The sequence below is a fragment of the Trachypithecus francoisi genome, unplaced genomic scaffold (assembly GCF_009764315.1).
Source record: "Trachypithecus francoisi isolate TF-2019V2 unplaced genomic scaffold, Tfra_2.0 Lachesis_group17, whole genome shotgun sequence".
NCBI classification, from domain to species: Eukaryota; Metazoa; Chordata; class Mammalia; order Primates; family Cercopithecidae; genus Trachypithecus; species Trachypithecus francoisi.
In genome coordinates this window covers 60,582,124-60,599,012 of record NW_022681462.1, presented here as the reverse complement: position 1 = coordinate 60,599,012, position 16,889 = coordinate 60,582,124, and the positions used below count along the sequence as shown (strand labels likewise).

At 43.0% G+C, this 16,889-nt stretch overlaps 1 protein-coding gene across 1 annotated transcript in view; it reads right to left on the bottom strand.

The window, feature by feature from the left end:
• The window catches only part of STPG4 (sperm-tail PG-rich repeat containing 4), a 62,803-nt gene that overhangs the window by 20,242 nt on the left and 25,672 nt on the right, over nt 1-16,889 (bottom strand). Inside the window, exons 5-6 of the mRNA XM_033175793.1 lie at nt 15,233-15,297; nt 14,666-14,720 (exon numbers count right to left, since the gene is read on the bottom strand). Of these exons, the coding sequence (XP_033031684.1) occupies nt 14,666-14,720; nt 15,233-15,297 (120 nt within the window). The remainder of the gene's footprint in view (nt 1-14,665; nt 14,721-15,232; nt 15,298-16,889) is intronic.

Sequence of the window (16,889 nt, the reverse complement as noted above, 5' to 3'; positions counted from 1 at the left end):
TGTCGCCCAGGCTGGAGTACAATGATGCAATCTTGGCTCACTCAACCTCCACCTCCTGGGTTCAAGCAAGTCTCCTGTCTCAGCCTCCCTAGTTGCTGGGATTACAGGTGCACGCTGCCACACTGGACTAATTTTTTGTATTTTTAGTAGAGACGGGGTTTTACCGTGTTTCCCAGACTGGTCTCAAACTCCTGAGCTCAGGCAATCTACCTGCCTTGGGCTCCCAAATTGCTAGGATTACAGGCGTGAGCCACCACATCTGACCTAAAGGCTTTTCTTACTTGCATGGTGGAAACTCTGGGTATGTGGCTAGGATATGCTGAGATCAGACAAGTGAATGGCAAATCCAGTCTTTTTCCTAGGGTTCCCTAAGGGTTAGGATATAGTGTTCTTTCCTCTGGGTTCATTGAGTTTTTCCAGAGGATAAACTCCACCAATCTTTTGCCCAAGGAGCCCATGCCCAGTGGCTGGCCTATGCTATGATTTGAATGCATCCCCTCCAAAATTCAGGCATTGTCAACGTGATAGTATTCAGAGGTGTGGCCTTTAAGAGGTGATTAGGCCCCTAGGGTTCCCTGCAGATCTAAGGATTAGAAGGGTATTCAAATTGCACAAAATAACGGTTTATCCCACATAAGCAGGAACTCCACTTATTTAACATTCATTGTTGTAGAGCTTCTCTGAAACTATTCTATTTCACATTTATGTCAAAATTGCTTATCTTATAAGAATCAACAGACTTATGTATTTTACAAGTTAAACATCTGTGAAAATTCCTCACATAGCAACTCTGTAAATTTTATTTTATTTTGTAGAAGGTTTTACGGAATTATCTTAAGGCTACTGTCTAAAAGCATAGCACACATGTTCCATGCACTGAAAGAACAGTTAATAATGACATAAGTGGGACACTTTCTCACATTTCTCTCTCTTTTCGATTCCTTTTCTTTCTCTCAGATACCCTAATTCTTGTCTCGTTTATGTTCCTGGGAGCATGGTGGAGAAGGGGAGAGAATCTGATAGGTCACTAATGCCTTAGTATGAACTTGATCAATATTTTCCTCCTTTTGGGACCTTTTGCATTTAGAAGAGGACATGTGAAAAGACAAAATCCTCCACAAAACATTTCTCAACAGTTAAATCAAGGTTGATACCTGTCAGCTCTTGGGCTCTCATGCCAAAATCCTTACCTGTGGGGTTTGAGGCATTGCTGCAGTGAGTGAGAAAGATATAAATACAAATTTCCCTTCCTGGGCCCCTCAACTAATGAAAACCTTATGGAAAGTCTCTTTGATCCAAAAGCTTATTTAATTTTTGCTTAGGATATGGGCTCCAAGAAATAGGTATGGGTGTCCCTTGCCTTAACCAAGCTTTCTCTTCACCCATGCCCTCTTCTCCTTCCTCTGCCTAGGGTCAGGCACTTGCTGGGAAGCTTATCAAGCAAATGTACTGGAAAGTTTTGGAGGTGGCTGTTGGAAGACAAAAGATGCATGTGCTTCTATTAACAGATAGTGTTTTTTTGTTTTGTTTTGTTTTGAGAAGAACTTTTGCTCTTGTTGCCCAGGCCAGAGTGCAATGGCACAATCTCAGCTCACTGCAGCCTCCTCCTCCTGGGTTCAAACGATTCTCCTGCTTCAGCCTCCCAAGTAGCTGGGATTACAGGCATGCGCCACCATGCCCAGCTAAGTTTGTATTTTTAGTAGAGACAGGGTTTCTCCATGTTGGTCAGGCTGGTTGTGAACTCCCGACCTCAGGTGATCTGCCTGCCTCGGCCTCCTAAAGTGTTAGGATAACAGGCGTGAGCCACCACGCCCGGCCCAACAGATAATGTTAAATTGAGTCATCAGTGTCTAATTTGGGGCACCATGTTTCAAGTTCTGCATGTTAACCCATGTGTTCCCACATTAGCCAGACACACGCCTTGTGAATCAGAGACTCTCATTTAATATGTGTAAGTTTGTGTGTGCTTGCCTGTATACACACTGGTTGGATAATTGACTTTAGACTATCCCTGCCCTGTGGAAGCACAAAGACAGCATTGATAAAATGTCTCACTTGCCTTTGTATCAACAATGCCTACTTGGCATAGGGTGTCACAAACATAAGCATCCAAAATGATTTCTGGAATAGATGAAAGAACTTGCATATGAACTCATTCTACTGCAAAGGGGTCCAGTGGGGGAACCTGGCCTCATGACCAAGCCTCTGTTATCAGGGGGAAGTTGTCACTTTAGAGATGGCACAACTTATATATTTATTTATTTAAAATAGAGATGAGGTCTTGCTATGTTGCCCAGGCTGGTCTTGAACTCCTGGTCTCAAGGGGTCCTCCTGCCTTGGCCTCCCAGCATGTTGGGATTACAGGATTGAGCCACTGCACCTGGTCTGACAGCACAATATTGACTACTTGGCTTTAGGTTTTAAGCGAGTTGCTTAAGTCAGGGGTCCCCAACCCCCAAGCTTCATAGCAGGAGGTGAGGGGTGGGCAAGCAAGGGAGTGAAGCTTCATCTGTATTTACAGCCACTCCCCATCACTCGCATTACTGCCTGAGTACTGCCTGAGTACTGCCTGAGTACTGCTTCTATCAGATCAGCGGCAGCATTAGATTCTCATAGGAGCGGGAACCCTATTGTGAACTGCACATGCAAGGGATCTAGGTTGTGCATTCCTTATGATTATCTAATGCCTGATGATCTGTCACTGTCTCCCATCACCCCCAAATGTGACTGTCTAGTTGTAGGAAAACAAGCTCAGGGCTCACGCTGATTCTACATTATGGTGAGTTGTATAATTAGTTCATTATATATTACATGTAATAATAATAGAAATAAGGTGCACAATAATGTAATGCGCTTGAATCATCCCGAAACCATTCCCCACCCCAACCCCTGTCCATGGAAAAATTGTCTTCTGTGAAACCAGTCCCTGGTGCCAAAAAGGTTGTGGACCACTGCACTAAGTGGTAAGACAGCTCAAAACCCAGGTTGTGAGGTCACCAAAAAACTAACTTTATCTCTAACCCTGACTCTATCTCTTAATAATTGTGTGACTTTGAGCAATTAATGGCCACTCTATCAAATAGAGATGATAAATTAATACCATCTCCCCAAGTTATGAGGATTACATGAGACAGTCTATGTCAGTCACTGAACACTGCACCTGGCACCAGAAGACACTCAATGGATGGTAGTCAAGATCATGATCAAAGTTCACCCTAATAGATGCTGTAGTTGATTTATAAAGTTTCTTCCAATTCTAACAATCCTTCACACTTCCATAACTATGATGTTAATTTTTAGAACAATTAAACTGAATGACAAAATCAACCAAATGAGTTTTCATATAAAAGTTGAATGGCACATTATGATGGCCTAAGTATTGAAGCATTTATCACAAGAGGGTTTGAGACATTGTTCTCTTGGCAAACATTGCTTCTTTACCACACCCACGCTGCACGCCACCATCTCCCACTGCTGGGATCAAAAGAGTTTCCTCTCTGCAGTTCACAAGTTTATGGATCTAAACCAGATCCACAAGTCGGCTCTGGGAATGCATGTTTAAGACAGACATGAATCACAGTCCTGGGCTGTTTCTTTGCCTTGGAACATTTTCCATAAAAGTATTCCTTTTACTTTTTCAAAGGACAGGATGTTCCAAATCAGTGAATCACTTTTATTTATAAGATGGAATGGATGAGGTGATATCAGTAAAAGTGGCAGAGTAAGCATCTCACAAAATCTCCTCCATAAAAGCAATAGAACATTTGGCAGAAATCGTCAGAATCGACTACCTTCTGCTATTTCACATACCAAGTAGATTGTCCTGCCTGAATTATTTTTCAGTTGCTCTGTACTAATAGTAAACAAATCATTATTAACTCACAGTCTTCATTTAAAGCATGCATTTCAAAGGAAATACAATATCATGCAGTGGAGAAAAACTTGGGTGTCCTAACTACTCGCTGCCAAAGCCAACTGAACACAAGTATTTATCTCCATTCTTTTCCCATCAAATAAAAAAGACATAACTATTGTTATAGAACAGACTAGGCCGGGCGCGGTGGCTCAAGCCTGTAATCCCAGCACTTTGGGAGGCCGAGACGGGCGGATCACGAGGTCAGGAGATCGAGACCATCCTGGCTAACATGGTGAAACCCCGTCTCTACTAAAAAAATACAAAAAACTAGCCAGGCGAGGTGGCGGGCGCCTGTAGTCCCAGCTACTCGGGAGGCTGAGGCAGGAGAATGGCGTAAACCCGGGAGGCAGAGCTTGCAGTGAGCTGAGATCCGGCCACTGCACTCCAGCCTGGGCGACAGAGCGAGACTCCGTCTCAGAAAAAAAAAAAAAAAAAAAAAAGAACAGACTAGGGGCTGCTCACCCAGTGCAGTAAGACCAGATACCTCAAGTGAGGTTTGTAGTGGTAGAAAGGAAGGCATTTATTTGCAGGTACCAAGCAAGGAGGACCAGGCAACTAATGTTTAAGTCCTGACCTCCGCAGTGGCTTGCAGTTAAGAAGTTTTAAGGGTAGGGCTAAATGTGAGGAAAGCAGATGTTACAGGCAAAATTACAAATTATATATGGAGGTTATACATTGGTTTTATTTAGCCTAAAAGGGTGAGATTGCTTGAAGCAAGGGCTTACAGGTCATAGGTACATTTAAATATTTTCTGATTTGCAGTTGGATAAAAAAAGAGAGGCTTGATTTAAAAATTTGGGGCCAGGCCAGGGGCAGTGGCTCATGCCTGTAATCCCAGCACTTTGGGAGGTTAAGGTGGGTGGATCACTTGAGGTCAGGAGGTCAAGATCAGCTTGGGCAATATGGTGAAACCCCTTCTCTACTAAAAATACAAAAATTAGCTGGGCGTGGCGGCCTACACCTGTAATCACAGCTACTAGGGAGGCTGAGGCAGTAGAATCGCTTGAACCCGGGAGGTGGAGGTTGCAAGTGAGCCAAGATCGTGCCACTGCACTCCAACCTGGGCAACAGAGAGACTCTTGTCTCAAAACAAAAAACAAACAAACAAAAAAACCCTGGGGGCCAGCAGAAAAGAATGTTAGCTCTAGCTTATGGGTGTGACTTTTTCCAGGTCACACCTGGAAGAAATTTAGAATAAGAATGTGGTTATAGTTTAGTCCCAGTTCCCCCTTATTTGACATCTGTGGACCAGGCATATCCATTTGGTGGGGGTCTGGGTTTCAGTCATACGTTAAGATGTCATCTTTATTTCCTATGGGGTAGTAAACATCCTGTGATTTTAGTGTTCTTGGCTATGGTTTTTGGCTACTGTTATCTTTTCGTTATTGTTTATTTACTTCTCAGAGCTAGCTATTAATAGGTATCTGAAATTTTTTTGAAGGAATTTAAAATATAAAAAACATTTATGTTTGGGGGGCATCCAGGTCCCTAAGAGGGGGTTCCTGTTCTATCTCACCCTACCCTGCAACACACACCTATACATACACATACACAGACAGCCAAGAGAAGACAAAACAGTCAACATGAGATGACATATTTTTGGAAGATGTGAAGCAATTTGGAGGAATAATAGCTGACCTGGCAGGGTAGAGAAGGCAGAAGCCTAAATCCTTGCAGAGGACTTGCCAAGGAGAAGCAAGCTGATTTGCTCCACAGAACACAAGAAAAGCTGGGGAATTTAAGGCAACAGGCACCTGTGAGGTGGGGGTGGGGTAGATCTGAAAGCAGAAGGTCTGGTTGAATATTTTTACTTCAGGTCCCTGTCTCCCCTCACCCCTAGCTGTCAGGCAACCCCCCTTCCCACATCCCTACAGGAGACAAGGAGTTTAGTTCTGAGGAGACTGCACCAGAGATCTGAACTCAGGAGCCCCAAGCACTGTGAGGATGTGGGCCTTTACTGAAAACCGGAATTAAGTGAACTTCTACACACTGACTGATGAGACCACCAGCCCCTCCCTCCACTCAGCTCCCAGAACACTGACAACTGGCTTAAACCCCAGGCAGGAAGCTGACGTGTCATTTTGAATTAACTGATGTATCCTAGAAAAAAGACCTACAGATACGGATATTTATGGGCTATCAAAGGAAAAGCCAGATCCTTATCCCACCCATCCAGTATGAAACCCACCTGGAGATAATCCCCACCTGTATTCATTCACTATGGCTGCTATAACAAATTACTACAAATTTGGTGTCTTAAACAAACAGAAATTTATTCTCTCATAGTTCTAGGGTCTGAAGTCTGAATTAGTTTCACTGGGCTAAAATTACGTATCAGCAGGGCCATGCTCCCTCCAGAGGCTCTGAGGGAGAAGTTGTTCCTTGCCTCTTTTAGCTTCTAGTGGCTGCCAGCATTTCTTGACTTGTGGCTGCACCACTGTCATCTTTGCTTCTATATTTATTACCCTCTCCTCATGTGTGTGTGTGTGTGGTGTGTGTGTGTGTGTGTGTGATATCTTTGGGGGCTATAATTTAGCCTTCTATACCACCCACATACAGAGAGCTTTCAATCAGCCTTTTAGTCTCTCACACTTAAATGTTAGTGAGATCAAAAGATTTTTCACCTTTACTGGATATCTGAATTTCTTATTTATGAATTGTCTATTTATGTCCTTTCTCTGTTTTACTTTTCTGTTGTTTTTCCTATAGATTGTTATGATAATTTTATAGATAATGCTATTAATCCTTTATCTGCTAGGAATGTTGAAAATACTTTTCCTAGATTGTATTTGCCTATTAACTTTGTTTGCAGTTTGTTTTCTGATATACAAAAAATTTTTAATGTTATATAATCAAATCTAGTATTTCTTTTCCTTTGAAATTTCTTCCATTGCTATTATCTCAGAAAGTTTGCTTATCCTTAGATATATACTAATACATTTTTCTCCTGGTTTAATGGCTTCAAAAGTATCTAATTCTTTAATCAATATGAAATTTATTTTAATATGTGCTATGAAGTGAGACTCTAACACCTTTTCCAAGTTATTTAATAATAAGTTATCTAACATATCTTTTCCTTTCCCTACTGACTTGTCATACTATCTTTATCAAATATAAAAATCTTATATTAAGGCCGGGCGCGGTGGCTCAAGCCTGTAATCCCAGCACTTTGGGAGGCCGAGACGGGCGGATCACGAGGTCAGGAGATCAAGACCATCCTGGCTAACACAGTGAAACCCCGTCTCTACTAAAAAATACAAAAAACTAGCCGGGCGAGGTGGTGGGCGCCTGTAGTCCCAGCTACTTGGGAGGCTGAGGCAGGAGAATGGCGTGAACCCGGGAGGCGGAGCTTGCAGTGAGCTGAGATCCGGCCACTGCACTCCAGCCTGGGGCACAGAGTGAGACTCTGTCTCAAAAAAAAAAAAAAAAAAAATCTTATATTAATGTATTCTAGGATCTGTTTCTGAGCCCTGTTCAGTTATTCAGTTATCTCAGTTTTTTTTTGCAGATGTTTGCTATGTGGTCTTTTTGATCCTGAGTTTGTAACTACAAATAATAAATAATTATAGTGCATCAAACTATCCCAAAACAACAATTTTATATTTTCTTTCTGGTTTTTTTTTTTTTTTTTTTTTTTTTGAGTCTGAGTCTCACTCTATTGCTGAGGCTGGAGTGCAGTGGTGTGATCTTGGCTCACTGCAACCTCTGCCTCCTGGGTTCAAGTGATTCTCCTGCCTCAGCCTTCTGAGTAGCTGGGATTACAGGCAGAAGCCACCCTGCCCAGCTAATTTTTGTATTTTTAGTAGAGACGGGGTTTCACCATGTTGGCCAGGCTGGTCTCGAACTCCTGATCTCAAATGATCCACCTGCCTCAGCCTCCCAAAGTGCTAGGATTACAGGCGTGAGCCACTGTGCCCGGCCAATTTTATATTTTCTTATTCTTTCAGATGATTTATATAATTATTTATTTTTTTGACATCCTACTGACTAGCTACTTATCTAAAAGAGTTCATTTTTAAAAAATCATAACTCATGGTCATGCATTTGGAGATATTTAGAAATAGAAAAGCATTTTCATTTCTTTAAAAGGAAAGAAACAGAGCTATGCTTCCTTCTTGTTAATACCATGATCTTTTGAATATCTCTAGCGATTTAATTAATTGACTCACCAAATACTATGTGCCAGTCACTTGCCTAGGTGCTAGGTAGACAGGAAAGAAATCCCTGCCTTCATAAGCTTACATTCTAGTGAAGGGGAAAGATTAAAAACAGGGTAGATACATTTTAAAAGGTATTGTGTCTGATAGTGATAAACGCTATGAAGTAAAAAATAAACCAAGGAAGGGAACAGCAAGTTTGAATAGGTGACTTGGGAAGACCTTCCTGAGAAAGTGGTATTTTAGTCAAGACCTAAAGAAAGTAAAGGAGCAGAACATTTTCTTCTACAACTTGCCACATATTGGTTACTAATTTCTCGTATATCTTCAGATATACTTAATGTATATCTTAAATCAATTGCATTAATCATTCAGAGCTTATCTACTATGATGAGCAAATTGTGAATCTTACTATAGCAAAAGGATTCATAGTATATTTTATTTTGAAAAAATGTTATGGTTACATAGTAGGTATATATATATTTATGGAGTACATGAGATATTTTGATACAAGCATACAATGGGTAATAATCACATCAGGATAAATGGGGTATCCATCACCTCAAGCATTTATCATTTCTTTATGTTAAAAACATACCAGTTATACTCTTATTTTAATTTAATTTAATTAATTTATTTATTTTTTGAGATGGAGTCTCACTCTGTTGCCCAGGCTGGAGTGCAGTGGCACAATCTCAGCTCACTGCACCTCTGCCTCCCAGGTTCAAGCGATTCTCCTGCCTCAGCCTCCTGAGTAGCTGGGATTACAGGTGCATGCCACCACACCTGGCTGATTTTTGTATTTTTAGTAGAGATGGGGTTTCACCATGTTGGCCAGGCTGGTAGGCTGGTATTGAACTCCTGGCCTCAAGTGATCCACCTGCTTTGGCCTCCCAAAGTGCTGGGATTACAGGTGCGAGCCACCATGCCCAGCCAATTTTTAAATGTACAATAAATTATTGTTGACTGTAATCACCCTGTTGTGCTATCACATACTAGATCTTATTCATTCTATCTAACTATATCTTTGTACTCATTAACCATCTCCACTTTCCCTTTCCCCATCCTCTACTACCCTTCTTAGTCTCTGGTATCCATCCTTCTACTTCTGCTCTCTATCTGCATGAGTTCGACTGTTTTATTAATAATTTTTAGCTCCTACAAATACATGAGAACATGCAAAGTTTGCCTTTCTGTGCATGGCTTATTTCACTTTACATAATAACCTCCAGTTCTGTCCATGTTATTGCAAATAGCAGTACCTCATTATTTTTTATGGCTGTGTAGTATTTTGTTGTGTATATGTACCACATTTTCTCTATCCATTCATCTGCTAATATACACTAAGGTTGCTTCCAAATCTTGGTTATTGTGAACAGTGTGCTGCAGAAAACATGGGGGCGGAGATACCTCTTCAATATACTGATTTCTTTTCTTTTGGGTATACACCCAGCAGTGAGATTGCTGGATCATATGGTAGCTCTATGTTTACTCTCTTGAGGGATCTTTGTACTGTTCTTCATGGTGGCTTTACTAATTTACATTCCCACCAACAGTGTACAAGGGTTCCCTTTTCTCCACATCCTCGCCAGCATTCACTATTGCCTGTATTTTGGATACAAATCATTTAAACTGGGATACAATGATATCTCATTGTAGTTTTGATTTGCATTTCTCTGATGATTAATGATGTTGAGCACCATTTTATACACCTGTTGGTCACTTGTATGTCTTCTTTTGAGAAATGTCTATTCAGATCTTTGGCCTATTTTTTAAAACAGATTATCAGATTTCTTCCTATTGAGGTTGGGCACGGTGGCTTATGCCTGTAATTCCAGCACTTTGGGAGGCCAAGGTGGGCAGATCGCTTGAGCTCAGGAGTTCAAGACCAGCCTGGGCAACATGGCAAGACCCCACTTCTACAAAAAATACAAAAATTTGCTGGGTGTGGTGGCATGCACCTGTAATCCCAGCTACTTGGGGGACTGAGGGGAAGGATTGCTTGCTCCAGGGAGGTCGAGGCTGCAGTGAACTGTGTTTGCATCACCGCACTTCAGCGTGGGTGAAAAAGCAAGACCCTGTCTCAAATAAAAAGACCTTTTTCCTATTGAGTTTTTTGAGCTCTTTATATATTCTGGTTATTAATCCTTTGTCAGATGGATAGTTTGCAAATATTGTCCCTCATTATGTGAGTCATCTCTTTACTTTGTTGACTGTTTCCTTGGTTGTGCAGAAACTTTTTAACTTGATGTAATCCCATTTATCCATTTTTGCTTTGGTTGCCTGTGCTTGTGGGGTGTAACTCAAGAAATCTTTGCCCAGACCAATGTCCTGGAGTTTCCTCAATGTTTTGTTTTGATAGTTTCATAGTTTGAGGTCTTAGATTTATGTTTCGTTTTTGTTTTTTTAAACTAGAGACAGGGTCTCCTATGTTGCCCAGGCTGGTCTCGAATTCCTGGGCTCAAGGGATCCTCCTGCCTTTGCCTCCCAAAGTGCTAGGATTACATGCATGAGCCACCACACCCAGCCAGATTTAAGTCTTTAATCCATTTTGATTTGATTTTTGTAAAATGGCAAGAGATAGGGTTCTAGTTTCATTCTTCTTCATATGGATATCCATATTTCCCTGCACCATTTATCGAAGAGACTGTCCTTTCCCCAATGTGTATTCTTGGCACCTGTGTCAAAAATGAATTCACTGTAGATATATGGATTTATTTCTGCATTCTCTATTCTGTTCCATTGGTCTATGTGTCTGTTTTTATGCTACCATACTGTTTTTGCTACAATAGCTCTGCAGTATAATTTGAAGTCAGGTAATATGATTCTTTCAGTTTTGTTCATTTTGCTCAGGATGACTTTGGCTATTCTGGGTCTTTTGTGGTTCCATGTAAAGTTTTAGGTTTCTTTCTTCTTTCTTTCCTTTCTCTTCTTCCTCCTCTTCCTCCTCTTCTTCTTCTTCCTCTTCTTCTTCTTTCTTCTTTCTCTCCTTCTCCTTTTTCTTCTTCAGACACGGTCTTGTTCTGCTGCCCAGGCTGGGCTGCAGTGGCACACACATGGCTCACTGCAGCCTCGACATCCTGGGCTCAAGTGATCTTCCCACCTCAGCCTACCTGAGTAGCTGGGACCACAGGTGCATGTCATCATTCCCAGCTAATTTTTAAAATTTTTTTGTAGAGATGGAGTCTCTCTCTGTTGCCTAGGCTGGTCTTGAACTCCTGGACTCAAGCAATCCTCCTGCCTCAGTCTCCCAAAGTGCTGATATTGCAGGCATGAGCCACTGCACCTGGCCTCAGATGATTTCTTGTTGCTCATTAATGTCCTTCCAGAATTTGAAGAACTCCCTTTAGCGTTTCTTGTAGGACAGGTCTGGTATTGAAATGCCTTAGCTTTGGTTGTCTGGGAAAGTATCCTTCACATTTTAAGGATTTTTTACTGACTATCCTATTCCAGGATAAGTTTTTTTCTTTCGGCGCTTTAAATATGTCATGCCACTCACTCCTGGTCTGTAAGGTTTCCACTGAGAAGTCCGCTGCCAGATGTATAGGTGCTCCATTCTATGTTATTTTCTTCTTTCCTCTTGTGCTTTAGGATTCTTTCTTTGTCCTTGACTTTTGGGAGTTTGATTATTAAATGTCTTGAGGTGGTCTTATTTGGGTTATATATGCTTAGTGTTCTATAACCTTCTTGTACTTCAATATTTCTATCTTTCTCTAGGTTTGGAATGGTCCCTGTTATTATCCCTTTGAATAAACTTTCTACTTCAATCTCTCTCTTTAAGGCCAGTAACTCTTAGATTTGCCCTTTTGAGGCTATTTTATAGATTTTGTAAGCATGCTTCCTTCTTTTTTCTTTTGTCTCCTCTGACTGTGTTTTCAAATAGCTTGTCTTCAAACTCACTAATTCTTTTTGTTTTGTTTTGTTTTGTTTTTTTGAGACAGAGTCTCACTCTGTCGCCCAGGCTGGAGTGCAGTGGCACAATCTTGGTTCACTGCAACCTCCACCTCCCAGGTTCAAGCGATTCTCATACCTCAGCCTCTCAAGTAGCTGGGATTACAGGTGTGCACCACCACACCCAGATAATTTTTGTATTTTTAGTAGAGACGAGCTTTTGCCATGTTGGCCAGACTGGTCTTGAAGTCCTGGCCTCAAGCCATCTGCCGCCTCAGCCTCCCAAAGTGCTGGAATTACAGACGTGAGCCACTGTACCCCATCCAAGCTCACAAATTTTTTCTTCTGTGTGATCAGTTCTGCTGTTGGGAGACTCTGATGTATTCTTCAGTATGTCAATTGAATTTTTCAGCTCCAGAGTATCTGCTTGATTTTTTAAAATTATTTTGATTTGTTTGCTAAATTTATCTGATAGAATTCTGAATTCTTTCTCTGTGTCATCTTAAATTTTGTTGCACTTTGTCAAAACAGCTATTTTGAGGTCTCTGTCTGAAAGGTCACATATCTCTGTCACTCTGGGATTGGTCACTGATGCTTTATTTAGTTCAACTGGTGAGGTTGTGTTTCACTAGATGGTCTTGACACTTGTATGCTTGCCAATGTCTGGGCATTGTAGAGTTAGGTGTTTATTGTAGTCTTCGCAGCTGGTCTTGTTTGTACCTGTCCTTCTTGGGAAGGCTTTCCAAGTATTCAAAGGAAATTAAGCACTGTAATCTGTCTTTGGTCACTGTAGCTACATCTGCATTAGAGGGCACCCCAAGCCTAGTAATTGCTGTGATTCTGGTAGACTTGTAGAGGTACTGCCTTGGTAGTCTTGGATAAGATCTGAGAGAGTTCTCTGGATTACCAGGGAGAGACTCTGGTTCTCTTCCCTTCCCTTCCCCCAAACAAACAAAGACAAAGTCTCTCTTTGTACTGAGATGGCTAAAGCTGAGGGAGAGGTGACACAAGCTCCTCTATGGCTAATATCCCTGGGACTGCGCTGGGTCAGAGCCAAAGCCAGCATGGTACTGGGTCTCACCCAAGGCCTGCAGTAACTACGGCCTAGCTACTGCCCATATTCACTCAAGGCCCAAACAAAAGCTCTTCCCTTCAAGGCAGCATGCTGCCCCCTGGGCCCAGTGCAGATCAGAAATGCCATCTGGGAGCCAGGCCCTGGAGTCAGGAAACTTAGGAATTTGTTTGGTACTCTATTCTACTGCAGCTGAGCTGGCACCCAAGCCAGAAGACAAAGTTCTTCCCACTCTTCCCTCCCCTCTCCTCAAGCAGGAGTCTCTCTATAGACACAACCACCCAGGCCTGTAGCAAGTACTAGCTGGATACCACTAATGTTCACTCAAGGCTCTTCAGTCAGCTTGTGGGGAATGCTGCCAGGCCTAGGTCTCTCCCTTCAGGGCAATGGGCTCCCCTCTGGCCCAGTGGGAGTCCAGAAATGCCATCCAGGAGCCAAGGCCTGGAATTGGGAACCCCAGGAGCCTGCTTGGTGCTCTACTTCACTGTGGCCGAACTGGTATCTAAGCAGCAAGACAAAATCCCCTTTGCTCCTCCCTCTCCTTTCCTCAAGCAGTAGTCTCTCCCTGTGACCACTGTAGCTGGGAATGTGCTGGGTCACACCTGAAGCAGCACAGCATTGTCTGGCTAAGGCCTGCAGTGAGTGTTGTCTGGCCACTGCTGGCGTTTATTCAAAGCCCAAGGGCTCTTTAGTCAGTAAGTTATGAATCTTGCCAGAACTGGGTCCTTCTCTTTAAGGCAGTGGATTCTCTTCTGGCCAGAGATGTGTCTAGAAATGTCTGGGAGCTAGGGCCTGAAATGGGGCCTCGGGACTCTGCCTGAGGTGCCCTGTTCTGCTGTGGCTGACCTGGTATCCAGATTGCAAGACAAAGTCCTCTTTACTGTCCCCTCTCCTCCTCTCAAGCAAAAGGCAAGCATCTCTCTTGAAGCTGCAAGCTGTGCTGCCTGGGGCTGAGGGATGACTGCTACAAGCACTCCCTTGGCTGCCCCAGCTGGTGTCTCACTAGGTCTTAGGTACCCTAAGTTCACTGCCTCTGAGCCCAGCACAGCACCAGAACTTGCCCAGGAATTGCAGTCCTTGTGGCCTAGACTGCCTTTCAAGCTTATTTAGGACCTCAGAGCACTTCAGCCCACAGTGGTCGAGAGAGCTGGAACTCAGTATCGAACGGCTGGGATGGGCTAGGGCTGGTCTAAATGCTCCCTCCACGGGCACCAACTGAAATTTGTCCTGTGTTGCTTTCCCTGTGACAGGCAGCACTGTGTTCCTGTGCAAAGTCCCACCATCACAGCATTCCCTCTTCCCCAAGGGCAGATTCTCTCTTCATGCCACATGGCTGCTGCCAGGGGATGGGGGAGAGTGGTGTCGTCAATTCAAGACTGTCTTTTCTACCCTACCCTCTTCAGTGTCTCTTTCCTTGACACAATGTTAAAACCTGGTATTGCAATCCCGCACCTGCTGTTTGGTTCTTATAGAGGTGTTTTCCTGTGTGAATAATTGTTCAGTTTGGTGTTCCTGCTAGGAGGAACACTCATGGGAGGGTTCTATTTGGCCATCTTGCGCCACTCCAGAAAGCACAGCATATTTTAAACATCAAATTCATCATAAGTTAACTGTCTACATTATACTTACGGGAATAAAATAGGTTGTTGGGAATCTTTGAACTGTTGACCGAAATACACAGCTCCTATATTTAAAAAAAAAAAAGAAAAATGATTTTCTTTTTTTTTTTTTGTTGAGACGGAGTCTCGCTCTGTCACCCGGGCTGGAGTGCAGTGTCCGGATCTCAGCTCACTGCAAGCTCCGCCTCCCGGGTTTATACCATTCTCCTGCCTCAGCCTCTGGAGTAGCTGGGACTACAGGAGCCCGCCACCTCGCCCGGCTAGTTTTTTGTATTTTTAGTAGAGACGGGGTTTCACCGTGTTAGCCAGGATGGTCTCGAACTCCTGACCTCGTGATCCGCCCATCTCAGCCTCCCAAAGTGCTGGGATTACAGGCTTGAGCCACCGCGCCCGGCTAGAAAAATGATTTTCTAAATCTATTTTTTAAAGATCTTTGTTAACTTATTCCCTATCTTTCATTAAATATTGTTAAATGTTAATCTGCATATGAGGTGCATAAATGAGGTTTAAAAGCCATGAGGATTGGCATGTAGGTATGTAAACAGAAAGGTGGCTTATTTAGTAAGTATATAATTACCTGGAAGCATATTTGGGAACCGATGCAGGAAGCACATTGTACTGTCCCGGAGAAAGCTGAAGTGACTGCACAGAATGGACAAGGACACCAATAGATTAATAGAGGTTGTAAACTCACTTCACTATCTGTCATTCGTAATCTTTTATTTTATGACCATACAACATTGAATAATTCCTTCTTTATTTTAATAGTGGAAAAGGAAAAGGTATATTTCCAAAGGTGGAGCTTCAAAACATTTAACATATATTCAGTCTTCATGGTGAATTTTATAGACAACATGCCTGAGATGCTGCATAGGAAAATGTCAAATTGATCACATTTTTTTCTTTTTATTTTTTTGAGATAAGAGTCTCACGCTGATACCCAGGCTGGAGTCCAGTGGCGTGATTTCAGCTCACTGCAGCCTCCGCCTTCCCGGTTCAAGCAATTCTCTGCCTCATCCTCCCGAGTAGCTGGGATTACAGGTACGCACCACCACGCCCAGCTAGTTTTTATATTTTTAGTAGAGGTGGGCTTTCACCATGTTGGCCAGGCTGGTCTTGAACTCCTGGCCTTGAGTGATCCACCTGCCTCAGCCTCCCAAAGTGCTGGGATTACAGGCATGAACCATGGCGCCCAGCCACATTTTTTTTTCTTCTTTTTTTGAGGTAGGTTCTCTGTTATACAGGCTGGAGTGCAATGGCATGAACATAATTCACTGCAGCCTCAAACTTCTGGACTCAAGTGATCCTCCCACCTCCACATCCCAAGTAGCTGAGACTACAGGTGTGTGTCATTGCACCCAGCTACTTCTTTATTTTGTATAGAGACAGGATCTCATTATGTTGCCCAGGCTGGTCTTGAACTCCTGGGCTCAAGCAATCCTCCTGCCTCAGCCTCTCAAAGTGCTGGGATTACAGATGTGAGCCACTGTACCTGGCCTGATCACATCTTATTTTTATTTATTTATTTAGAGACAAAGTCTCGCTCTGTTGCCCAGAGTGGAGTGCAGTGGCATGATAACAGCTCACTGAAGCCTCGACGTCCCAGGCTCAAGTGATCCCCCCACCTCAGCCTCCCGAATAGCTGGGACCACAGATGCGTACCACCATACCTGGCTAATTTTCTTGGTTTTAATAGAGACAAAGTCTCGCTATGTTGCCCAGGCTGGTCTCAAACGCCTGAGCTCAAGCATTCCACCCACTTTGGCCTCCCAAAGTGCTGAGATTACAGATGCGAGCCACTATGTCCAGCAGTGATCACATTTTAAATATTCTAGATTCAACAAATCAATTCAGCCATTTAGTGAGCCTGCTCTGGGGTAAAGCTCAGCACTAGTAGTAGGGAATACAGTGGTTAAGAGAACTACGGTCCCTGACCAGCAGGAGTAAGAGGCACCTACAGATACAATCCTAACATAAACCACTGTCATCAGTGCTAAAAGACAGATCAAAGATATGGGAGTAGGAAGAGATTAAATCCAACTGGGTGACCTCAAGATGACAAACATGATGAGATTTGAGGGAGGCTTTTAAGAAGGGCAGGACTTCCTCAAGGAGCTCAAGCAAGGGTCTTCCAAGAAAGAGGGGCCTCACATCTAACACTATTTCCATCAGGAAATTGTTGCAAACAACCTGGGTGGCTCCATTGCCCCTGGGTCTAGGGACATTAGCCCAAA